This window comes from Belonocnema kinseyi, chromosome 2, assembly GCF_010883055.1.
Source record: "Belonocnema kinseyi isolate 2016_QV_RU_SX_M_011 chromosome 2, B_treatae_v1, whole genome shotgun sequence".
Classification (NCBI taxonomy): domain Eukaryota; kingdom Metazoa; phylum Arthropoda; class Insecta; order Hymenoptera; family Cynipidae; genus Belonocnema; species Belonocnema kinseyi.
The window spans coordinates 122,227,432-122,255,064 of NC_046658.1; the positions used below are offsets into that span (position 1 = coordinate 122,227,432).

The 27,633-nt window shown below is 23.3% G+C and overlaps 1 protein-coding gene across 4 annotated transcripts in view; it reads left to right on the forward strand.

Moving 5' to 3' along the window:
- The window catches only part of LOC117167496 (GMP synthase [glutamine-hydrolyzing]), a 50,096-nt gene extending 22,472 nt beyond the window's left edge, over positions 1-27,624 (forward strand). For all 4 annotated transcript variants that reach the window (XM_033352480.1, XM_033352481.1, XM_033352479.1 and 1 more), the window contains exons 6-9: positions 7,815-8,056; positions 12,550-12,720; positions 16,651-17,082; positions 27,427-27,624. In XM_033352480.1, coding sequence (XP_033208371.1) covers positions 7,815-8,056; positions 12,550-12,720; positions 16,651-17,082; positions 27,427-27,528 — 947 coding nt within the window. In that variant the 3' untranslated portion in view covers positions 27,529-27,624. The remainder of the gene's footprint in view (positions 1-7,814; positions 8,057-12,549; positions 12,721-16,650; positions 17,083-27,426) is intronic.
- The last annotated feature ends 9 nt before the right edge of the window (positions 27,625-27,633 follow it).

Sequence of the window (27,633 nt, forward strand, 5' to 3'; positions counted from 1 at the left end):
TCTTAACATATTAATATACTTAGAATCTATTTAATTTTTAATTTTTTAATGTTCTGCATTATCATAAGGGGTCATCTATAAATTATATAATTTAGTTTTATAACAATTTTATTATATTATGTAAATTTATTTTATATTTCATTAAGGTAAGTTGTGATTCATTTTGTTAATACTTGTAAAATTCATTTCATTAAACTTTCAGTAATTTTGATACAATCACATATTTTAATGTTTTCTATATTTGCAAATTATAAAGTTTAATAATGATATGGTATATATGATAATAATTTTTCATAATAACATTATATCATCATATTTTACATTTTAAAATTATTTACAGATTTAAAATTTAAGAAAATTTTAATACATTTTTAATTGGTATATTCAATGATACATGAATAATTATTTAAAGTTTATTTTGACATATCCTTTTTTTTAAATATAAAAGATGATTAAATTGATAAATATATTGTGAAATCATTGTAAGTTTAATAATATTATTATATAAATTATAATGAAGAATGTTATTTAAAGATAAAGTCATCATAAACTAAATTACAATTAAATCTATTTATTGTTTTCATGTTTTAATTATATTAATGATTTAATGGTAAAGATAACTAATTATTTTTATATTAAAATTAAATAATATCGAATTTTTATTTTAATGTTATCTAATCTAAATTTAGTTACTATTTAATATTGAAGCTATAATAATTCTAAATTTTAAATAATTAATTCATTAACAACATTTTTTTCACATTTTATTTATAATAATACTTTTAACATTTTTATATTTGCCAATTATAAAGCTTAATAATATTATGTTTTACATGCTAATAATTTGTTATAATAATATTATATTAATATTTTATATTTTAAATTTATTTACAAACTTAAAATCAAATACAATTTAAATACATTTTTAATTGGTTTAATGTTACAGAAATAATGATTTAAAGTTTATCTTAAAATCTTATTTTTTTAATAATATAAAAGATTATTAAATTAATAGATGTATTGCGAAATCATTAGGTTTAATAATATTATTATATAAATAATAATTAAAATTTGTATTAAAACATAAAGTTATCAAAAACTAAATCAGAATTAAATAAATTTATTATTTCAATGTTTTAATTATATTAATGATTCAATGATAAAAATAACTTATTATTTTATATAAAAATTAAATATTATCAAATTTTTATTTTAATGTATTCTAATCAAAATTTACTTACTATTTAATATTGGGGCTATATTAATTCTAAATTTTACATAATTGTCTCATTAACAAAATAATTATTTTCACGTTTCATTTATAATAATATTTTTATGATTTTTATATTTACAAATTATAAAGCTTAATAATATTATGCTGTAAATGATAATCAATAATTATTTTATATTCATACTTCATTTTTTTTATTTATTCACAAATTTATAATCAAATATGATTTTAATAAATTTTTAATTGGTTTATTCAATGTAACAGGAAAAATGATTTCAAGTTTATCTTAAAATATAACTTTTTTAAATAATATAAAAGATTATTAAATTAATAGATATATTGTGAAATCATTATGTTTCATTCTTTCAGAATCTAATTTCAACAAGAATATAAGTGATAAACAAATTTTAAGGAATAAATTGTTATTAGAAAATTGGACAAATGATAAAAATGAGTACAAAAGTGAGCGCGCGCATATAATAGTCTAGTAAGTTTAAAAAACTGAACGATAATTAATTTGACAAAACGATTCTAAATCCGTTTAAAATTTTAGAATTTCCAGATTTTAACTGTTTTAATTCGAAATTCTTAATAAGAATTTAAATTAATATAATATTATCTATACCGATAGTTTTATTTTTAAATAAAATTTCTAATGATTCATCAATAAAATATATTTATTTCAAAGTTTTAGGTCTTCCTTTATATTATTTTTATTAATTTCTTTCAGCCATTGAAAAATGTAAACGTGCAGTTAAAACTTTATAAACTACTTTTAACTTAAAACATAACTCTATAATAATATTGTCGTAATTAAAGGCTTTGATTGAATTAAAAATATTGCTTAAGTCGAAATTGTTGAACTTTTAACTCGTTTAATTTGCAATTTCTTACTTTTGAAAAAGAATTTCGAAGAACTTTTAAAGTTTTAACGTTACAATTTTAATTTTTATAATTTAAAAAAAACTTATAATTTTTAAGTGAAATTGTTTAAGTTTGTCCTATAAATAACAATTGAACACTTATTATTTGTAGAAAAAATTTGAGTAATTTTAAGAGATATTTATAAGTATAAAAAAGATTCAAAATTAATTAAAATATGAAAATGATTTCAAGCAATTTAAACGAAGTGTGTAAACATTTTTTTCTGAACTTGTGATAATATTTTTAAATTAATCTAATTTTTCCTTAAAGTTTTTGAAAATCCTGCAAATCAAAAGAAAAATCTTAAAATCTTCAAGGTTTTTTTTTATCATTTTGGAAATCTCTTTAAATCTTTTTTCATGTTCTGTCATAAAAACTTTTCAAAATAAAAAATCATTTTCCTAGGAATCTTCATAAATTTTTTCATTCTTTTGAGGTCTTTCACAATTCTCAAGAAGATTCTAAATTTTTTGTTTAAAATCTGTAAAAATTTAGATTTTGTTTTAAATTCGGCTGTGAGTATTTGCACCAAAATTTTGGTACGAATATCCGAATTTAGAATTTTTTTAAAGTCAAGCGATTTTTTCGAGCGCGTACTAAATTTTTGTTTCTTGAATTGCAATATTCAATTAAATTACACATTCTTTTGTTTAAAATCAATTTTTTTCACTTAGAGTTTAAATATTCTGTTTTTAGATGGAAATTGATCGGTTTCAATGGAAAATTCAAGTCTGGTTGAAAATTCGTTCTTTTTGATATTATTCAATTTTTTTTTATAAAAAATCTTAATATTTTTTGGTTGAAATATTAACCAATACATTTTTTTTGTCGAATTACTCTTTTTTTACTGAAAATATAACTATTCAATATTTAGTTGAAAAATTATCTTTTTTAGTTGAAATTTGTTGTAGAAATTAATGCCCAGTTGAAGATTCATAATTTTAATAGAAAAATAGTCGCTTTAGTTAAAAACGAATTTTTTAACTGAAAATTTAACTATTCAATTGATATTTGACAATTTATCTTTCTAGTTTAAAATTCATGTATTTTCTATAAAAGTTGTCTTCTTTGGTTAAAATGGATCTTTTATTCCATTTTTGGTTGAAAATTAGCCTTTTTTAGTTGAAAATATAACTTTTTTTGTTAAAAATGCAATTTTTTTTAAAAACTCGCCTTTCTTGGTAAAAAATTAATCTTCCCGTTTGAAAATTAATCGTCTTGTTTAAAAATTCATTTCTTTGTCTAAAATTTTAAATATTGCAATTAAATATTTATAATTATAGTAAATAATTCATCTTTTTGGTTGAAAATAAAACTGCTTGGTCAAAAGTTAATTTGTTTTCAAAATAAATATATTTTTTTAGCGGAAAAATAATTTTTTTAACGGAAAATTTAAATCTTCCATTTTTCATTGAAAATTGATCTTTTTCTGTTAAAGATTCAACTGTTTAATTTTGAATTAATAGACTTTGTTTAAACTCGTCTTTTCGGTAGAAAAATAATCTTTTTGCTTGAAAATTCAATTGTTTGGTTAAAAATGTATCTAACTTTTTGAAATGTCGAATTTCTACTTGAAAAGTTTTTCAATTCATTTTTAATATATTTAAAAGTTCCGAGAAATTTTCAAAAATGATTTTAGATTTAAAATAATTTTAAACCACTTCCAGATTTGGAAATAATATTTTAAAACTTTTTGATCTTTTTTGCAAGGTTTCGATTTATTTTTTTTAAATATCATTAACACAAATTCAAGACATTAGAAAACAAGAACACTTTGAAAATTTCAAATAGGAGATTTTTCATGGAAATAGCGGGACAAATTCTTTTAAATAAAATTGTTATTTATACTATATTAAATGCAGTTTTAAAAGCTTTAAGTTGAATTTTCAAAAAAAAGGATCCAGTTTCTAGAAAGAATATTAATTTTTGTACCAAAAAAGTCGAATTTTCCACTAAAATCGTGAATCTTCAAACACACAAAAAATGTTAACAAAGTAGTTCAACTTTTAACTAAGTAGTTTAATTTTCAACCAAGAAATAAGAGTTCTCAATGGAAAATATAATGTTTGATATTTTAAACAAAAAAAGATTTTAATTTTAAATAAAAAACAGTTTAGATTTCAATTCTAAAATATGAATTTTTGAAGACATAAAATACGAATTTGAATTTTTTAGTCAAAAAAAGAAAAAAGACGAGACCAAATTGTTAAATTTTTAAGCGAAAAAGACGAATTTTTTACTAAATACATCAATTTTCGACCAAGTTTTAGTTGAATTTTCAGCTTAAATTTTTAAAAAATAAGCTTAAATTTTAAAATCAATTTTCAACAACATAATTCAGCTGTCAATCAAGTTGTTGATTTTTCTTTCAAAAAGGTGAATCTCAGTGAAACATGTAATAGTTGATTATTCAACAAAAAATATTTTTATTTAAAATAAATAACAGCTGGATTCAACAAAAAAATACGAATTTTCAACCAGATAGTTGAATTTTGAACTAAAAATGATTAATTTTTAAGCAAAAATACAATAGTTAGATTTTCAGCCCAAAAAATTAACTTTCAATGACAAAAAATTATTTTTAAAATTTAACCAAAGAAATTAGTTTTTAAATAAAAATTTTTTATACTATAATCTTTTTTTTCTGACATTCAACTTTTTTTTTGAACCTCTGAGAGGGTGTTTATCCTACCTAGAAAATCTGAAATTGTCAGGAGTTAAAGTAATATATTTTTATATATTTATATATTATTCTATTGAACTGTTTTATAGAAATTCACTTTTTTTTAACTAATTTTTTTACTCAAAATTTAACAATGCTATTTTTGGTTGAAAGTTGATCGTTTTTAGTTGAAAATTCAAGTATCTGGTTTAAAATGATTTTTTTTGTAGATAATTAATCTTCTTCGTTAAAAATTTATCTTTTGCTTGAAATTTCATTTGCTTAGTTGAAAAACGACCTATTTTGGTAAAAAATTGTTTTCTGTTTGGCTTGAACTTAATTTTTTTTTATTACTAAAAATTAAACAATTTCGTTGAAATTAAAAATATATATATATATATATATATATATATTCTCCTTAAACTGAAAATGTAATTATTCCAGATGAATATTTTATCATTTTAGTTATAAATTCATCTCTTTGGTTAAAAATATAACTATTTTTTTTTAATTCTTCGTTTTTTTTGGGTGAAGATTATTTTTTGTTTAGCTGAAAATGTAACTATTCCAACTGAATATTCCATCCTTTTAGCTAAGAATTCATCTCTGGTTGAATATTAATTTTTTTAACTGAAAAATGTAACTATTAATTTTTTCATTGACTTTTTTAGTTGAAAATTCATGTATTTTGTTGAAATTTCATGTATTCTGTTAAAAATTCTTCTTTTTTGATATAAATTAATCATACTGATTGCAAATAAGATTCTTAGTTGAAAATTCAACGATTGCAGTTAAGGGGGGGGCGACCCATGTAAGATCTCAAAAATAAGAGTATATTTTGAGATTTTTTTGGAGATGTAGAATATAACGAATCTTTTCAAAACTTTTATGGTTTATTAGGACACTTTTTAACTAAGAAATAAATTTTTTCAGTTATAAATATGCATAACATTTTTAATTATAAGGGCACATGTTGAGCATATTCAGCCAGAAGATGTGAAATTGCCCGCCTGCTCTCTAGTTTCTCACAGATTCGTCTGAAACGAAAAAACAAAAAAGTTTCTTGAAGTTTATATTCATAGCTTCTATGCGAACCTAAAAAAGTTTTAAAATAATATTTTTGACAAAATGGCGTCTGTTTAAAAAAAAATTTGATTTTCAGCCAAAAATTTGCATGAAATTGTTTAAAAAATCATTTTTTTTAATTTTTTCGCCAGTTCAGAGCGGTTTACACTAAAACTTTTACAGCATGTTTTTGTTGATGACAAGCTTCCATCTAAGCAAAGAAAATTTTAGAAAGATCAAAGTACGAATTGATAAATTAAGTACACGACAATTAAGTAAGAACAGTTTGTATTAAGAAAAATCAAGAAGACAGAAGATCGGGTACCAAGGTAACACAAAAACAAAAAACAATCGTAGCACAAAGATTGTATCCTATTTAAATTCTAATTCTAACAGAAAAAAAAATCTATTTTTTGAAGCCGTTACATGAGTTGCCCCCCTTAAAGATTCTTCAGTTAAAGATTCATAATTTTAGTTAAAAACTCATCAGTTTGGATGAAAATTAATTTTTTTAAACGAAAATTTAACCATTTCATTTTTGGTTCAAAAATTTTTTTTTTAGTTCAAAATTCAACTGTTTGGTTAAAAATTGAATTTTTATAGTGGGAAATTCAAATATGTCGTTGCAAATTTATGTCTTTTGTTGAAAACTCATATTTTTTGGTAAAAAAATGAGTCTTATTTGAAAATGCATATTTTTGGTTGACCATTCAAGTATTCGAGTTAAGAATTAATCATTTTAGTTGAGAATTCATCTTTTTAGTTGAAAATAAGATTACAAGGTCGAAGGTTTAACTTTGTTGTTAAAAATTCATCTTTTCTTTTAATTCAGCTGTTCCACTTGAAGATTCATCATTTTATTTGACAATTCATCACTGGTTGACATTTTTTTTGTGGGGAATGAACTTTTTTAAATTGAAAATTCATCTATTTGGTTGGAAATTTTTTCTTTTTTTAGTGTAACATTAAAACTATTTGATTAATAATTGTATTTGATTGAAAATTGTATTTGATTGAAAAACCCTCTTCTGGTGAAAAATTAATTTTTTTTGTTTTAATTAATGTTCTTGTTTAAAAATTCATCTTTTTCTTTTAAATTCATATTTTTGGTTGAACATAAATGTACTTGGTTGAAAGGTGAACTCTTTTGTTAAAAATTCATCTTTTTTATTTAAAATTCATCTATTGCATTTAAGGATTTATTACTTTAGTAGAAAATTCATAACTTTGGTTGCCATTTTTTTTGTGCGGAAAATTTTTTTTTGACCGAAACTCGAACTATTCCATCTTCGGTTGATAACTGGTCTCTTTTAGTGCCTAATTTAACGATTTGATTTAAAAAATATATTTTTTAGTTAAAAATTTAATTATTTAGTTGAAAATTCTTGTATGTTAAAAAATCGTTTTTTTTGTAAAACCTTGACTTTTTGGTTGAAAATTCAACTATTTGATAAAAAATTTATCTATCTTCTTGAAAATGCAATATTTTGACTTAAAAAGTTAGAAATTTGAAGCGGTTCAATTCGATTTTAATATGACACCTACATTAATTTTACCTAAATATCCACTGAATTTTAAGTATAAGATTAAATAAATCTTTGTTTGAACCATTATACGATTTCATGAAATTTAGTGACAAATTCATATTTTAATGGCCCGTTACGAATAATTATGACTGGAAATAAACTTGAGATGCTTGGAAAAACCTGGAATTTTCAAGGCATTTTTTTCCTCCAGAATTTAAGTTATTTTTGTTTCTTAAAAATTGTTCTTTCTAGCTTATTTAGAAAAATACTCTGATCACAATAAGGAATCAAAATCCCCATATTTATACCTATATGATGTAAAATGTTTTTTATAATAAATAATGGATTAATCAATAGTTTGTATTTAATGAATTTATTGGGTGATTGTGTTTCGATTGGGTTGCAGGAAAAGCAGACGCGATAAAGACGCATCACAACGATAGTGAATTAGTGAGGGCATTAAGGTCGCAGGGACGAGTGGTGGAGCCTCTGAAGGACTTTCATAAGGACGAAGTCAGGCAATTGGGATGCGACCTGGGATTACCCGCATCGTTAGTTTCTCGTCATCCTTTCCCTGGTCCCGGGCTTGCAATTCGCATTTTGTGTGCGGATGAACCTTACATGGATAAGGATTTTTCTGAGACGCAGGTACTTTTCGAAAAATTAGAACGAAGTTTTATTTTAACAGGGTGTCCAGCGAGCCTGAAAATCTTGAATTTTTGTTAAACCTTGAAAAGATGGAAATCTCATTGAATTTCTCAGGATGGTCGCTAAACCGGGAAATGGCAGTTTATTTTTTGACCGGGAATTCACAATTTTAGAATTTCCATATTTTAACCTTGAAAATTAAACTGCTTTAATTGGATAACAAAAATTATTTATAATCAAAGGCTTTCCTTTAATTAAAAATATTATTTCAGTCTAAAATATTACATTTTAAACCCTTTAATACAAAATTTTTCAATTGAGATTATTGAATTTTAATGTATAAATAACAATTGGACACCTATTATTCGCAAACAAAATTCGAGCAAGTCGAAGAAATATTTAAGTTTTGAAAAAAGTCCACGACCTAATTTAAAACCAATTATAGATTTTGGAAGATTTCGAAAAAAATTAGAAGCTTTTTGAGAATTTAGAAAGGCTTTAGAAGAATAAAAAACATTTTATGAAAAAATTGAACATAATTATTTATTTCGAAAAATTAACTTCAAGAGGATATTTAAAAAAGATTTAGAAAGATTTATAAAATTATTAAAAATGAATTTGGAGGATTTTAAGTAAATTTTGTCAATTTAGCAGGATTAAAAAAAATTGTGTGAAAATTTCGAAAAATTCTAAAATATCATTGGAAGAACGAAAAAAATTGTAAATAAGATTTAAAACATTTTTCAACAACATGTAAATGTTTCAAGATTTTGAAATAAAATTTTGAAGCATTTTAAGGATTTTTAAACTATTTAAAATAAAAATAACTTTTAATTTAAGAAGTGTTCATTTTATAAAAAAATTTAATCGTTCTATTTTCAATGTTTCTAGCTTAAAATGCTTAACATGATATAATTTTGAAACTTTTGGATTTCATTAATTGATTCCTCAATTTAGAGCATTGAAAATTATAACGTGGAAATATATTTTTTTAAAGAAATCTGAATCTTTGAACGCTATAGTTTATAAACAATTAAACATTAATATTTTTAATTTGACAGTTTAACTGTAATTAATTTCTATTTTTTGTGTTCAAAATTGTTAGTAGCTTTCATTTTACACGTGTGAATTATTGAGCATTTTAATACAAGATTTTTTAATTGGAACATTTTTGGCTTTAGAGTTCGATTTTTTTAATTTCATTGACCTTAAAAAATCGTTATGAACCGGGAAATAATCGGGAATTTTTTTCTTTCATTAAAACGACCACCTTGATTTCTCACACTTTGAACTACTTTGTAATCTAAAGATTACAAAGTAGTTCAAAGCTTTCAAATATTTAAAAGGATTTTGAACATTTCAAAAAGAGTTCACTGATGTCATGGATTTGAAAAATTCGTGTAGACATGATTTCGAATATTTCAAAAAGATTTTTAAATTGTTAAACTTTCAGAAGATGTCAAGGATTTTAAAGATGTTAGAAATCATATTTCTAAGATTTCAGAACATTTCAAAGATTTCCAATGATTTCTAATCTTTTTAGGAGATTTGAAAAAATTTCTCAAAGATTTTAATGATTTAAAATGATTTCAAAACATTTCACAAATATTTCAAGGATTTCATAAAAAATTGATAAATATTTCAAATTCGATGATTTCAAAAAGAGAGATTTTTAACTATTTCAAATTTGTTAAGAAGATTTCAGAAATTTTACAACGGTTTCAAATATTTTACAAAGATTTTAAAACATTCAGAAGATTTCAAGGATTTTAAAGATTTTAGAAATCAGATTTCTAAGATTTCAGAACATTTAAAATATTTCACAAAGATTTCAAATATTTTAATGATTTTAAATGAATATAGAAAATTGCAGAAAGATTTCACAAAGGTTTCAAAAAATTGATAAGAATTTCAGAAGATTTCAAGAATTTGAAAGATTTCAAAAAGAGTATATTACACCAGATTTCAAAGATTTTAAACAATTTCAAAAGTTTTAATTAGTTTACGAAGATTACAAAAGATTTCAGTGATTTCAAACGAATGCACCAGATTTCGCAAACAACGATTAAAGAACGAATTCAAAGATTTCATGACGATTTCAAAACATTTCACAAATATTTCAAGGATTTCATAAAAAATTTATAAATATTTCAACACCAGATTTAAAAAATTTAAAAGCATTTTAAAGATTTTAAACGATTTCAAATTTGTTTAGAAAATTTCAGAGATTTTACAAAGGTTTCACAAAGATTTCAAATATTTTAATGATTTTAAATAAATACAAATATTTCAGAAAGATTTCACAATTGTTTCAAAGAATTTATAAGGATTTCAGAAGATTTCAAGAATTTCAAACATTTCAAAAAGGGTATATTACACCAGGTTTCAAAGATTTTAAACAATTTCAAAAGTTTCAATTAATTTGAGAAGATTACAAAAGATTTCAGTGATTTCAAACGAACACACCAGATTTCACAAACAAAGATAAAAAAATATTTCAAATATTTCATAAAGATTTCAAAACAGTTCAAAAATATTTCAAGGATTTAATACAAATTTTATAAAGATTTCAAATTCAAAGATTTCAAAAAGAGTACAGTACACCAGATTTAAAAGATTTCAAAGATTTTAAACGATCTCAAAGTTGTTTAGAAGATTCCAAAAGATTTGAGAGATTTTACTAAGGTTTCAAATATTTTTTTAAATTCAGAAGATTTCAAAGATTTTAAAGATTTTAGAAATCAGATTTCTATGATTTCAGAAAATTTCAAAGATTTACAATGATTTCCAATCGTTTTAAAAGAATTGAAAAGATTTCTCAAAGATTTGAAATATTTTAATGATTTTAAATAAATACAAAAGATTGCAAAAAGATTTTACAAATGTTTCAAAGAATTCATGAGGATTTCAGAAGATTTCAAGAGTTTCAAAGATTCAAAAAGACCAGATTTCAAAGATTTAAAAGCATTTTAAAGATTACGAACGATTTCAAACGATTTCAAATTTGTTTGGAATATTTCAGAGATTTTGCAAAGGTTTCAAACATTTTACAAAGATTTTAAAACGTTCGGAAGATTCAAGGATTTTAAAGATTTTAGAAATGAGAATTCTAAAATTTTAGAACATTTAAAAGATTTCCCAATTGTTTCAAAGAGTTCATAAGGATTTCAGAAGATTTCAAGAATTTCAAAGTTTTCAAAAAGGATGTATTACACCATATTTCAAAGATTTTAAAGAGTTTCAAAAGTTGCATAAATTTGAGAAGATTACATAAGATTTTAATGATTTCAAACGAATACACCAAGTTTCACAAACAAAGATTAAAAAAAGATTTCAAAACATTTCATAAATATTTCAAGGATTTGATCAAAATTGTATAAAGATTTCAAATTCAAAGATTTCAAAAATAGTACAGTAAACCCGATTTCAAAGATTTAAACCTTTTTTTAAATATTTAGAGATTCAGAAGATTTCGAGGATTTTAAAGATTTTAGAAATCAGATTTCAGAGCATTTAAAAGATTTGCAATGATTTTAAATCTTTTTAGAAGATTTCAAATATTTTAATGATATCAAATGTATACAAGATATTTCAGAAATATTTCACAAACAGTTCAAAGATTTCTTTAAAATTTCATAGAAACGTCAAAAGAATACAAAAATCTCACAGATTTCAAAAAGTTTACAGTGAACCACATTTCAAACATTTAAAAACATTGCAGTTTTGAAATAATTTCAATATTTTTTAAATATGTCAAAAGATTTCGCAAAGATTTAAAATATTTCAATGATTTCAAACGAATACAAAAGATATCACAAATTTGTCAAAGAATCCATAAGGATTTCAAAAGATTTTAAGAATTTCAAAGATTTCAAAAAGGTTACAGTACGCCAAAATACAAAACCTTTCCAAGGTTTCAAATATTCCAGTGATTTCAAATAACTACAAAATATGTAGGAAAGATTTCCCAAGTATTTCAAAGAATTTATAAAGATTTCAGTAATAAAACAATTAAACAACTAAAAAGATTTCAAAGATTTCAGAACATTTTAAAGGTTTTAAATTATTTCAAAATTTTTCAAACAAATTTGAGAAGATTTCAATTATTTCAAACGAACACAAAAGTTTTCACAAAAAAAAAAAGATTAAAGAAAAATTTCACAAAAATTTGAGAGAAATTTCAAGATTTTAAAAATATTTTAAATACACTTGAAAAGATTTCAACAAATTAGAAAGATGTTAAAAAAATTTTAAACTTTCAAGGATTTCAAAGACTTTACAAAGATTTAAAAATATTCCCAAAGATTTTACAAAGACGACTAATGTTCGCAAAATTGGACCTGGAAAAACTTGATTTCTTGAACTGGAAAAACTGGAAAAGACCTTGAATTGTGTTCCCAGGAATCGCTGGATACCCTGTTTAGGTATAAATTGAGAGGAAAGGACTTCTCTATTAAATTTATCAAATAATCAATTGAAAAATGAAATTTCAGGTCATAGTAAAAATAATGGCAGAGTATGAACAAATGCTGCAAAAGAAACATGCTCTGTTGAATCGTGTCGAGGGAGCGACTAGTGAAAGTGAACGACAGCATTTACGAAGAGTTTCGAGTAATCGTCACATTACAGCCACGCTTTTGCCGATTCGTAGTGTAGGAGTTCAGGTAATTTAAAATGAATCTTTCGTCAAGTTGCCTCAAATTTTTGATATTTCAGACTTCACACTCTTCACACCCTATTTTCCTCATTTTTAGGGAATTCCTCCTTTTTTGCTCCGAATTTCAAGAAATTTTACTTGTTTTTTTTTTTTGCTTAAATGCAAACTGAATTAACATAATTCAATAATAAAATCAAACTATTTTTGGTTGAATGTTCATCCTTGTTTATAAAAGTCATCTTTCTTGTTTGAACCCTCATATTTTTTGGTTTAAAATTAACTTTTCTTATGAAAATTCCACTGTCTAGTGAAAAATTCATCTTTTGAGCTTGAAAATTGAAGTATTGGGTTAAAAATTCCACTATTTTATCGAAAATTTAATTTGAAATGAAAGTTTAGTCAAGTTGCCTCAAATTTTGATATTTCAGGCTTCAAACTCTACTCCCTACTTTCATATTTTCCTCTTTTTAAGAGAATTCCTCCTTTTTTTTGCTTGACGTATTTGGTTAAAAGTTTCACTAGTTTACAAGAAATTTATTGTGCAATGGAAATTTATCTCTCTTCATAGACATCTTTTATGGTTGAAAATTAAGATTTCTTAGTTAAAAGTGAACCTATTGTTGAAAATTCAACTGCCATCTAAAAAAAAATCATTTTTTTCAGAAAATTCGTCCTTTTGGATTTAAACTTCATCTTTTTCTCGAAAAGTCATCTTTTTTGGCTGAAAGTTAATTTTTTGTTGGTACAGACGAAGTTGTTGTTGTGAAAAATTTAACCATTTTTGATTAAAAATCTTTTTCTAGAAGATTCATGTTTTTTAGTTGAAAGTTAATTTTTTTGGTGGAGACAAAGATAATGTTGAAAATTTAACCATTTTTTTATTAAAAATTCAACTATTTTTGGTTGTCGTTTAATCGCTTTTCTTGAAAATTCATCTGTTTTTGTGGAAACTTAACTTCTTTTATTGAAAATTCGTCTTTTTATTTAAAAGTTCAAATATTTGTTTAAAAATAAATCTTCGCGGGTTTCAGGATCAACAGTTTTCCAAAAATTTTGACTTTTTAGCTCATAAATCGGAATCTTTTGTTTAAAATTCATCTCTTCGGTATAGAATCTTTTTTTGTTCTAGAAAATTCAATTGCTGGGTTAAAGCAAGAAATAATTTATTCGAAATAAATTTTTTGTTTTATGATTTTTCTCTTTGTTTCAAGGTCAACGATTTGTGGAAAATTCAACTATTTTCTTTAAAAAATCAAAATTTCGAGTAGAGAATTCAAATTTTCTGGTTGAAAATTCATTTATTTAATTAAAAGTTCAACTATTTTCATAAAAAATCGACTATTGGGTTAAAAATCAACTTTTTGATTAAGAATTTAAATTTTCAGGTTGAAAAATCAAATATTTTGTTAGAAATTCGTCTTTTTGTATAAAAAATTCAACATTTGGTTGACATTTTTTTTTCTCTTAACTCAAAAATCTTTCTTGGTTGAGGATTCACCTATTTGGTTCAAAATTCGTCTTTTTTGTTGATTTTAGACTTTTTGGTTTAGAATTATCATCCTTTTCGTTAAAGTATTAACTATTACATTTCTTGTTAAGAATTCGTCTTTTTTATAATTTAAAATAAATTTTTTCGGGGTTTAAATAGTCAACGGTTTTCTAAGGAAAATTGACTTTTTAGCTTAAAAACTCATCATTTTTTTGCAAATTCATCTCTTGGTAGAAAATCTTTTTTGGTTGAAAATTCAACTGCTGGGTTAAAAATATACTTTTTGGTTAGAAAATCTCATGAATTCAAAATTTCTTGGTTTCAAGTTATAATATTTCTGGTTGAAGTATCAACTATTACATTTTTTTGTTGAAAATTCTTTTTTTTTTTTTGGTAGAAAAGTGATATTGCTTGATTGAAAAAGAAGTTTGAAAATACGAACATTTGGCTGAAAATTACTCATTATTTTATTGAAAATCCTTCTTTTGGAGGTTTTCCTAGTAAATAGTTTTCTGAAAATCATTCATGTTTTAGCTTGAAAACTCAACTCTTTTTTTTAGAATTAATCTTTTTTGGAAGAAAATATACTTTTTGGTTAAAAAAATTAAATCTTCGGTTTGATAATTTCACTTTTTTGTATGAAATTCGTCTTTTTGGCTCGCCGATTCAAAATTTTGGTTGACATTTTTTTTACATTCTTGACTGAAAAATATTTCTTGGTTGAGGATTTAACTATTTTTTAAACATTCATCTTTTTTGGTTGAATTCAAACTTTTTTGGTTTCAAATTATAATATTTTTTGTTGAATTATCAAATATTACATTTTTTCTGAGAATTCGTCTTTCTTGATTGAAAAGGAAGTTGGAAAATTCGACCATTTTGTTGAAAGATAAACTGTTTTTTTTTTGTCGATGTTGAAAGTTCCTCTTTTCAGGGTTTCGGTATTCAACGGTTTTCTAAAAAAAAAACGACTTAAAAAATCTAATTTTTAGGTTCAAAATTTAACTTTTCTGTTTTAAAATTCAATTAATTGGTTAAAAAGTCATCTTTTTGGTTAAGAATCTAACTATTTTCGTTAAAAAGTTCAACATTTTAAAAGAAATTCCTCTTTTTGGCTAGAAAATACAACTATTTGGTTGACATTTTTTCTTTCTCGACTGAAAAATCTTTTTCTAGGTTGAGGATTTAACTATTTTGTTGAAAATTCGTCTTTTTGGTTGAATTCAAACTTTTTAAGTTTCAAATTATATTTTTGGTTGAAATATCAACTATGACATTTTTTTGTTGTTGAGAATTTGTCTTTTTTGGCAGAAAAGTGATATTTCTTGATTGAAACGTAAGTTGAAAATTTCGAACTTTTGTTGAAAATTTATGTTTTCAAGGTTTTCTTAGTAAACGTTTTTCTAAAAAGATTTACTTTTTAGCTTGAAAACTCAACGCTTTTTTGAGAAATCATCTATTTTGGCAGAAAATCTTTTTTTTTTAATTCACATATTTTTTCGAAAAATTGTCTTTTATAGTTCAAATTAACTGCTTTTTTATTAAAAATTAACTTTTTTATTGAAATATCAACTAATATATTTTTCTTTGAGAACTCATAATTCTAGATTAAAAATTCAACTGCTGGGTTTAAGGAAAAACTAATTTCTTCAAAATTCATTTTTTTGTGATGATTCATCTCTTTGGTTGAAAATTCAACTACTGAATTGAAAAAATACTTTTCGATTAAAAAATCTAATTTTCAGGTTGCAAATTCAACTTTTCTGCTTTAAAATTCAATTATTTGGTTAAAAAGTCATTTTTTTGATTAAGAATCTAACTATTTTCTTAAAAAAGTCCAATTTTGTGTTTAAAATAAACTTTTTAGTTAAAAAAATTAAGTTTCGGGTTGAAAGTTCCACTTTTTAAAGGAAATTTCTCTTTTTGGTTCGAAAAGTCAACTATTTGGTTGACATTTTTTCTTTCTCGACTGAATAATCTTTCTAGGTAGAGGACTTAACTATTTTGTTGAAAATTCGCCTTTTTTCTGTTGAATTCAAACTTTTTGGGTTTCAAATGATATTTTTTGTTGAAATATCAACTATAATATTTTTTTTTGTTAAGAATTTGTCTTTTTTGATAGAATTAGAATATAATTTTTGTTACAAATCCATCTTTTTAGAGTTCTCTTAGTAAACATTTTTCTAACAAAATTTAATTTTTAGATTGAAAACTCAAATCTTTGTTGAAAAATCATCTATTTTGGCAGGGTTTTTTTTTTTTGATAATTGAACTTTTTTCAAAATGCTATATATTTCGACTTGAATTCTTAGAAATTAAAAGCGTTATTCCATAGAATATCCCTATTTTTCGTGAAAAATCACCCTATATCCCCAGTTTTTCGATAATTTTGGTCTCTGTGGAGTCTAATATTAAATTTTATTTCTAAATGTGAAATTTTTTTAACAGGGCGATCGTCGTAGTTATAGTTATGTGGTGGGTCTTTCGACTGAAGAGAGTGGCGGAGACACAGTTGACTGGGAGGATTTGCTCTTCCTGGCGAAGCTGATTCCACGAGTCTGCCACAACGTGAACCGTGTCTGCTACATTTTCGGGCCGATAGTTCAGCACCCGATCACAGACATTACACCGACCCACCTCACTTCTAATGTAATAGCAACACTCAGACAAGCGGACAATCTGGCCAATCAGATTCTGGCCGCCAATGGCTACATGGAGGCTATAAGTCAGATGCCTGTAGTTCTTATTCCTGTGCACTTTGACCGGGATGCTGCCATACGAGCGCCATCCTGTCAGCGTTCCGTAGTCCTCAGGCCGTTCGTAACACGTGATTTCATGACTGGCACTCCAGGAATTCCTGGAAATGAGCTGCCGCTGCATGTAAGTGTATCTCCTATATCTACCACTGTACACGATATTCAATTTAAGGTCATAAAGTACCCTATTTTTAAGATTTGGTGTCTCTACTCAGGGTGACCATCGCTGGACCGAGAAATGACAGTGAATTTATATTTTGGCCGCGAATTTTACAAATTTTCAGAAGAAGAATCAGTCCAAATTTCGATTTCAACAGTTTTTTTTTGTTTTTAATGAGTAGTTGAATTTTTATCTTTTTGAATTATTCTACTACAGATTGGCCGCTGGACCGGGAAACCCGAAAATCCGGGAATTTTATGAGACCGGGGAAAACCGGGAAATGAGAGTGAATTTATTTTTTGACCCGAAATTTTACCAAATTTTTAGAATAAAAATTTTGTCCAACTTTGATTTCAAGCGTTTTAAAATAATTTCCTTCAATTGTGATTTTTATAAATTATTACATCATTTAGTTTAGAATGCTTAATTTGAAAATCTTTTACTTTAAAAATTTTCCATTTTTAATTTTTAAAAGCATATATTTTAATTTAAAGAATTTTAAAGTGCAGTTTTAAAGGCTTAAAATATTAGAAGTTTTTAAAATCGAAGATTTTTTAAAATAAAAAACAGGGTGGCTGCCGGACCGGGAAACCGGGAATTTTACGAATTTTCAAAAGAAAAATCTGACCAAGTTCGATTTTAACCGTTTTTAAAAATAATTTAAAGGTTTAAACAATTAAAAATTAAAAGCATTTAAAGTTGAGAATTTTTGACAAAAAACAGTTTCATTTTATCAACTACAAATTTAAATAAATAATTTTTTAAATAGATCTGTACTCTAAGTATAGAAATCTGAACAATAATTAATTTAACCAAACAATTCTAGATCCGTTCAAAATTTGGGAATTTCCAGATTGTAACTGTTTCAACCCGAAAGTCTTGATAAGAATTCAAATTAATATATCATTCCGATAATTTTATTTTTAAATACAAATTTTCATGATTTATCAACAATATATTTTTAATTCAGAGTTTCAAGTCATCCTTTATATTAAATTTAATAAATAAATTTATTAATATATTATTTCTATTAATTTTTTTAGCCATTAAAAAATGTAAACGTGGGTTTTACTATTTTCAACTTAAAAATAAATCCATCATAATATAGTCATAATTCAAGGTTTTGATTAAATTAAAAATATTTTGAGTCTAAATTATTTCATTTTTATCCCATTTAATTTGAAATTTCTTAATGTAGAAAAAGAATAAGTATTTAATATTTAGAAATATTTTACTGTTCATTTAAGACGAGTAAATTAAAACCAAATATTTAAAGGAAAACAATTTGAAACTGACTTTTTTTATATAGAAAGCTTTGAATCTTTAGATTTTCGAAGAACTTTTAAACTTTTAGCGTAACAATTTTAATTGTTCTATTTAAAAAGTGTTTAATTTATAACTGAAATTGTTAAATTTTGACGCATAAATAACAATTGAACACTTATTATTTGTAGAAAAAATTTGAGTAATTTTTAGAGATATTTAGAAGTTTTGAAAAGATTCAAAATTACTTAAAAACTTGAAATGATTTCAAGTAATTTAAACGAATTGTGTTAAGATTTTTTTCAGAACTTCTAAATATATTTTAAAATTAATCGAAATTTTCGTACAATTTTTGAAAATCCTGCAAATTAAACAAAAATCCTTAAAGTCTTCCATCATTTTTCAATGTGAAAAATCATTTTCAATTTTCCTAAGAATCTTAAGAAAATTTTTATTCTCGTATAGTCTTTCACAATTTTCTTAAAAAATTGCTAAATTTTTTGTTTGAAATCCGCAAAAATCTACATTTTATTTTAAATTCGGCTGTAAGTACTTGAAATTATTTCAAGTTCTAAATTTAATTCGATTCTTTTTAAAACTTCTAAATATCTCTTGAAATTACTCTAATATTTTTACAAATAATAAGTGTTCTATTGTAATTCATCAATTCAAATTAATTTTTTTTTAATTTGCAGGATATTCTAAAAGTTATAGAAAAAAATCAGTTCAATTCATTTTGAAATATATTTAAAAGTTCCGAAAAAAAAGTTCAAAAATTATTTTGAATTTGGAAAAGTTTGATACCTGTTCTAGATTTCTCAAAATTTTGAAATAAAATTTTAAAACTTTTAAAGGATGCCTAGACTATTTAAAATTAAAATAATTTCACTTCTAATTTAAGAACAGTTAAGTTAAAAAATTATTTTTCAATTTTTAATGTTCATTGCTTGATTCTTTATTTTAGACTATTGAAAATATTAACGTGTTGTTTATTGTTTATTACTTTATATGGAAGAATTTTTAGAATATAGTTTGATTTTTTAATTTTCATTGGCCGTGAAAAATGCTTGCGAACCGGGAAATGACCGGGAATTTTTTTCTTCGATTAAAACGGCGAACCTGTATTATCATTCAGTTTAAAATGCGTAATTCAAAAATCTTTTTCTTACACAATTTTTCCATTTTAGATTTTTATTTTTAAGCTTAGATACATTTTTAAATTAAACAAGAATTCGTTCAGGGTTTTCGTATTTTTGAGAATTTTTCTCTTTTGGTAAAAAAATTTTTTTAGTTAAAAATTCAACTACTGGTTTGAAAATATAGTTTTTGGTTAAAATATATAATTTTCAGGTTGAAAATTCAACTATTTTTCTTGAAGTCATCTTCTTGTTGAAAATTTAACTATTTTTGTAAAAAAATCCAACTATTGTGTTCCAAATAAACTTTTTAGTTAAAAATTTTAATTTTCGGGTTGAAAGTTCAACATTTTTGTAGAAAATTGATCTTTCTAGCTCGAAAAATTAACAATTTGGGTGACATTTTTTCTTTCTCGACTGAAAAATCTGTTTTGGTTGAGAATTTAATTGTTTTGTTAAAAATTCATCTTTTTTTTGTAGAAAAGGAAGTTGGAAAATTCGTCCATTTGATTGAAAGTTAAACTATATTTTTGGAAATTCATCTTTTCGGGGTTTTCATATTTGACGGTTCTCTTAAAAAAAGTTGACGTTTAGCTTAAAAAGTTAAATCTTTTTTTATAATTCTTCTCTTTTGTTAGAAAATCTTTTTGGGTTAAAAATTTAACTAATGGGTTGAAAATATACTTTTTTGGTTTTTGAAATCGGGAAATGACAGTGAATTTATTTTTTGACCACGAATTTTACAAATTTTTAGAAAAAAAATCTGTCCAAATTCGATTTCAACAGTTTTTTAAAATAATTAGCTGAATTGTTATCTTTTTGAATTATGCCATTATTCAGTTTACAAGGTGTAATTAAAAAATCTTTTGCTTACAAAATTTTCCATTTTAGATTTTTATTTTTAAGCTTACATATTTAATTTAAATTATTTGAAAACGCTGCCTTGAAGACTTGAACAATTAAAAATTAAAATCGTTTCAAGTTGAAAAATTTTAATAAAAAACCTTTTTATTTAACAAATTTAAAAAAAAAAATCTGAAATCAGTTCAAAATTGAAGAATTTTCAGATTTTAACGTTAAAAATTAGACGGTTTAAAATTAAAAGTCTTGGTCATTAAACAAATGTGAAGGTGTGACTGAAACTTTATGAACTATTTTTAACTTAAAAATAACTTCATAATAATATATTCTTGATTGAAATTTTTTATTAAATTAAAAATATTGTTTCAGTCTAAAATTTTAAATTTTTAACCCATTCAATTTGAAATTTTTGATTTAAGAAAAAGATTAATTATTGAATATTTAGCAATATTTGAATTTTTATTTAAGATAAGTAAATTGAAACCAAATATTTAAAATTAAGGAATCTTTAACTGAATTGTTTGACATAGAAAACCTGGAATCGTTTAAATTTCGAAGAGACTTCAAACTTTGAATGTTACAATTTTAATTGTGGTATTTGAAAAATGTTTAATTTGTGAGTGAAATTTTTGAATTTTTATGTATATCTTACAAATGAACATTTGTAGAAAAAATTGAGTAATTTTTAAAAGATATTTAGAAGTTTTGAAAAGATTCAAAATCATCATGCAAATTTTAAAAAGTTTCCTTGAAATCTTTCAGACATTTTTTTTAATTGTGTAAATCTTTTTAAACCTTTTTAAATATTGTCTTAATTTTCCTAAGAATCTTAAAAAAATGTTTTTATTTTGATGAAGTCTTTCACAATTCTTGAAAAGCTAATTTTTTCTTAAATCTGCAAATATCTACATTTTGTTTCAAATCAGGCTTTCATTTAAAGTTTTTAATTCATTTTTTTTTTTTTTAATCCTCTAAATATCTATTGAAAATACTCAAATGCCGTGTACAAATAGTAAATGTTGAATTGTTATTTATACATCAAAATTGTAAGGAAATTTGTTAAAATTTGCAAAATTTCCTAAAAATTGTAGGAAAAATTCAATTAATTTTGACAGTTATGAAAAAGCTTTGAGAAAAATTTCCAAAATAATGTTAAATTTGAACAAATTCAAAACAATTTCCAGATTACTCTAGATTTTGAAATAAAATTTCGAATCTTTTCAACGATGTTTGAACTATTGAAAATGAAAATCATTGAATTTCTGATTTAAGAAGTTTTCAGTTAAAAAATTTTCAATTTTTAATATTTTTAGCTTAAAATTCCTTAAAATTATATAATTCTGAAAATTGTAAAGTTCATTGATTGATTCTTTAATTCAGATCATTGAAAATGATAACTTCGATTTATATTTTTTTATATTGAAAAATGATCGTTCCATTTTGTGCGTGTAAATTATTGAGCATTTGAATACAACATTTTTGAATGAATAAACATTTAAACTTCAATTTTAAAAGTTTAAAATTCAACAGTTTCACTTCGAACGCTTTCATTTGCAGGTCAGTTCTTATTACCTAAAATGAAATTTTTTTAGCTTTAGTGTTCGATTTTTTTAATTGCGTTGACCATGAAAAATTTTTGCGAATCGGGAAAAGGCCGGGAATTTATTTTTTCGATTAAAACGGCCACTTTACTACTGGACACTATCTGCAGTCCATAATGGAAATTTAAAAAAATTTATATTAAGATCAAAGCTTCCAAGAGTCAGCCATTTAAAAAAAGTAGCATAAATCAGAAAAGGCCACTTTATTGTCATGTCACTTTTTAAAATAAAAAGGTCACATTAGTCACTTTTCTTTCAATAAATTAACAAATAGGTTAATCACTATTCAGTCCACTTCTATACCTATTTCTGAATTGTCTTAATTTTTTTTTTTAATATTTCAGGATATTTTTAAAGATTCCGATAAATTTGTAATAGATTTCATTAATTTGAAGGGATTTAAAAACGTTTGAAATATTTTCAGATAAAAAATCTCTTAGAATTTCAGAAGATATGGATATTTTAAATTATTTTATGAGATTTCCGAGGATTTCAATGATTTTAAGGGATTTTAATGCTCTTATTGTATTTTAATACATTTTCCAGGATTTCAGGAAGTATCATAGAATTTCACGGGATTTTACAATGTTTTAGTTCATTTTAAAGTATGTATTCATTAGAAGTGGTGTATGTTTTAGTGTTTCAAAAGTTTGAAGATTTAACATTATTTTTTAGAATTCACCCTGAATTCTTTTACATTCATTGGAATTCTTTTGATTTTTTCAATTCATTTACATTTTTCTACATGTACTGCATTTTATTTAATTCAATGGATTTTTTAAACTAAATTTTTTTAAATATAATTGTTCTTTTAAAAAATGTACAGAGATTTAAAAATATTTTAAGGGATTTGAAATATTTTAAGTTATTTAAAAAAATTACAAAGAAATTTTTTACTGATTTCACCAGAAGTGAGGCGTTTCGTGGTATTTCTTAATAATCTCAACTTCCATTCGTAGATATTTCATAAAATTGTTTTGAATGTTCTTTTAATTTTTCAGAATTCATTTCAAACTTACTGAATTCAAAATTTTTAAAAATATTTTTTCATTGTTTTCAATTCACTTGATTGATTTTTAAATTCAGCTTAATTTTTTTTATGAATTTCATCAAATTCTTCTAATTTCCCTGAAATTCTTCTAAGCGCACTTTGATTTTACTAAAATAAATGGATTTTTTCGATCTTCTTTTTTTCTTCTTTAATTTTTCCAATTTATTTAAATTATTTTGAATTTTGTTTTGTAGGCATTAGTTACTTTTTTGTTTAGAAATTAGTAGGGATTCAAATTTTTTAAAAGATTTTAGGGTATTTTTAAAAATTCTAAGGAATTTTCTGGATCGTGGCAATTTTTTTCTCATGAATTTTTATCACTGGAAAGTTTTTAAGTATCTAAAAAATTCTTCTATTTACACAGGTGAAAAACTATGCTGACAAGAAATTATTTTAACGTTTTTACAAGCGCGGGTAATATTCAATTAAAAATATTTCGTCTTTTTTTTTGAACTACATGACTTTAAGGTTTTCCAGAACTTCTTCGAAATACCATAACTTTCCCAGACCTGCTTTTTCCAAATCTAAGAAATTTTAACATATTCTACTGATCGCATATTAAATTCACTACGCACTTTTTATAGTTATTAACGATTTTATTATTAGTTGAAAATTGATTTTTTTTGTTCAAAATTGAAGTATTTTGTTAGAAATTTGTTTTTTAAATTGACAATTCAAGTATTTTGTTGAAAAATCGTATTTTTTTGGTAGAAACGTAATATTTTTATTTGAAAATTAATCTGCTTGTTTGAAAATTCGTCTTTTTCGTTTAAAATGCACGTATTCCAGTTATATATTCATCTATTTTGTTGAAAATAATTTTATTAACTGAAAATTTAACTATTCCATTTTTTGTTTAAAAATTTGTCTTTTCTACTTTAAATTCATCTGTTTCGTAGAAAATTAATATATTTTGTTGAAAAATCGTCTTGTTTTTTATTGGAAATTATTCTGTTTATTTGAAAAATAATCTTCTTCTTAAAAATCCATTTTTTACATTAAAAATTCCAGTATTCCACTTAAATGTTCATAATTTTAGTTGAAAATTTATCTCTTTGGTAGAAAATAAAACTATTTGGTTAAAAGTTCTTTTAATGTTTTTAGTTAAAAATTTATCACTTCGGTTGCATTTTTTGTTAGTGTAAAATTAATTTTTTTAACTGAAAATTGAACTATTCATTTTTTGTTTCAACGCTGATCTTTTTTAGTTTAAAATTCAACTATTTGTTTGAAAATTGATCATTTTATGTTGAAAATTTAACTATTTGGTTAAGAATTTATGCATTTGGTTAAAAAAATTTATTTATTGGTCAGAAAAGTTATTTTTTTGGGAGAAAATTATTTTTTTTGGTTTAAAATTTAACTATTCCACTGAAAACTATATCATTTTATTGGAAAATTCATCAGTTTGTTTGGATTTTTTTCTGAAATATGTGTCTTTTTTGGTTCAGTCATCTATTTGGTTAAATATTTTGTTTTATAGTTGAAAATTCAACTATTTAGTTGGCAATTTATGAATTTTGTTAGAAAATCTTCTTTTTTTTTTGTAAAAAATTTATCTTGTAGGTTGAAAATGCAATTATTGTAGTCGAAGGTTTATCATTTTAGCTGGAAATCCATCACTTTTAAAAAATGTAACTATTGTTTTAAAAACTACCAGTTTTTTGGTTGAAAATAATTTTTTTTAACTGAAAAGGTTTAATTCAAAATTCAACAGTTTGAGGGGAAAATTTTTCTTTTTTAATTGAACAATCGTCTTTTTTATAGGCAATTAATCTTCTAGGTTGAAAATTCAATTACTGATTTGATGTTTTATATATCATTTAGAATTATTGTATAACTATTGTTTTGAAAACTAGTATTTTTTTGGTTGAAAATCATTTTTTTTATACTGAAAAGTTTTAGTTCAAAATGCAACAGTTTAGTTGAAAATTTTTCTTTTTGATTTAAAAATTTAACTATTTGGTTAAGATTTTATGTATTTTGTTGAAAATTTTTATTTTTTGGTTAGAAAAGTAATTTTTTTGGTTGAAATTATTTTTTTTGTTTGTTTAACATTTAACTATTCCAGCGAAAGATATATCATTTTATTGGAAAATTCATCAGCTTGTTTGAATTTTGCTTACTGATATATGTTTGGTTTTTTGGTTCAGTCATCTATTTGGTTAAATATTTGTGTTTTATAGTTGAAGAATCAACTATTTAGTTTAAAATTTACGAATTTTGTTAGAAAATCGTTTTTTTTTTTTTTTTGAAGACAATTTATCTTCTAGGTTAAAAATGCATTTATTCTAGTCAAAGGTTTATAATTTTATTGGAAATTCATCACTTTTGTTTCAAAATGTAACTGTTGTTTTGAAAACTAGTATTTTTTGGTTGAAAATCATTTTTTTTAATGATAAAGTTTAGTTCAAAATTCGACAGTTTAGTTGACAATATTTCTTTTTAATTGAAAATTCAACTACTTGGTTAAAAATTGATCTTTTTTAGTTGAAAAATCATTTTGTTTTTGTAGGCAATTAATCTTCTAGGTTGGAAATGAAATTACTGTTTTGTTTTAAATATAATTTATAATTATTATTCAACTATTGCTTTGAAAACTAGTATTTTTTTGGCTGTCAATCATTTTTTTTTAAACTAAACCGTTTTAGTTTAAAATTCAACAGTTTAGTTGAAATTTTTTCTTTTTTAATTGAAAATTTAACTATTTGGTTGAGAAGTCATGTATTTTGTTGAATTTTTTTTTTTAATCTAACTATTACAGTGAAAACTATATTATTTTATTAAAAAATTCATCAGTTTGTTTGGATTTTTTATACTGAAATATGTGTCTTTTTTGGTTGAGTCATCCATTTGGGTAAATATTTTGTTTTATAGTTGAAAATTCAACTATTTAGTTGGCAATTTACGAATTTTGTTCAAAAATCGTGTTTTTTTTTGTAGAAAATTTATCTTCTAGGTTGAAAATGCAATTATTCTAGTCAAAGGTTTATCATTGTAGTTGAAAATTCATCACTTTTGTTTAAAAATGTAACTATTCTTTTGAAAGCTAGTATTTTTTTTATTGAAAATCATTATTTTTTTAACTGAAAAGGTTTAGTTCAAAATGCAACAGTTTAGTGGGAAATTTTTTCTTTTTTAAATGAAAATTCAACAATATGGTTAAAAGTTAATTTTCTAGGTTGAAAATTCAATTACTGTTTTGTTGTTTTATATATAATTTATAATTATTGTTCAACTATTTTTTTTAAAACTAGTATTTTTTGCTTGAAAATCATTTGTTTTTTAATTGAAAAATTTTAGTTCAAAATTTTAATGGAAAATTTTTCTTTTTTCATTGAAAATTCAACTATTTGGTTAAAAATTTATATTTTTTGGTTGAAGAATTGTCTTTTTCGTAGGCAATTAATCTTCTAGGTTGAAAATTCATCACTTTTTTTAAAAAATGTAACTATTGCTTTGAAAACTAGTTTTTTTTTTGTTTGAAAATCATTTTTTTTTACTGAAGAGGTTTAATTCAAAATTCAACAGTTTATTTGAAAATTCAACTATTTTGTTAAAAAATTCAATTATTTCGTTGAAAATTGATATATTTTGTTAAAAAATCATATTTTTGGTATAAAATTAATTTTCTTATTTAGAAAGTCAACCATTAGGTTGAAAATTGATCTTTTTTAGTTGAAAAATCATATTTTTTGTAGAAAATTAATCTTTTGGTTGAAAATTCAACTATTTGGTTAGAAATATTCCTCTATCCTGTTGAAAGTGAAATGTTTGTACTTAAAAAGTTAGAAATTTTAAGCGATTAAAATTAAATTTAATATAATAATCACATTAATTTTACCTAAATGCGCACTGAATCTTAGGTATAAGAAGAATAAACATGTTTTAATAATTATTCAAATTCATGTAATTCAGAGACAACTTTAAAAAATGATTAATTAATTCTTCAGCATCATTTAATTCTTTAATTAATCGATGGTGCGAATATATTTAACGAATATCTTATATTATAAATTTTCAAAACTTTCTAAATTACACATATTAATGTATAGAATTCCGGAAAATAAAATCAAGATTCCAACAACCTTTAAAAAAAACTTGAATAAAATCTTTGGACAAAATTAAAAAAGAATTATAATAATTGAATCCCTAGAAACTGAAAAAAAAGTCTTTATTCATAATCAACTTACGAAACTGTATACATATATTTCAAGTCGACTGTTTAAAAAAATGAGAAATATTTGAATGGATCCATAAAATGAAAAATTATACCTGGAGGAAACCTGGAAAAATCATGAAATTTTGAAAGAGGAATTACGTAGAAACCCTGTTAATTTGAATTCTAAATATCAATTCAGGTAAATTTAAACGAAGGAAAATTAAATGTTTGCAGGTGGTGAAGAAGATGGTTACGGAGATATCATCGGTACCCGGCATTTCTCGCGTGCTGTACGATTTAACGTCGAAACCACCTGGTACCACCGAATGGGAGTAGTGAACACTCATTAAAAACTCATGCCCGACTCATCTGTTTCTATTTTTTCACCACCCTCGCGCGTAACGACTACGAAAAGTGAAGAAAAAAAAAGAACTATTTAAA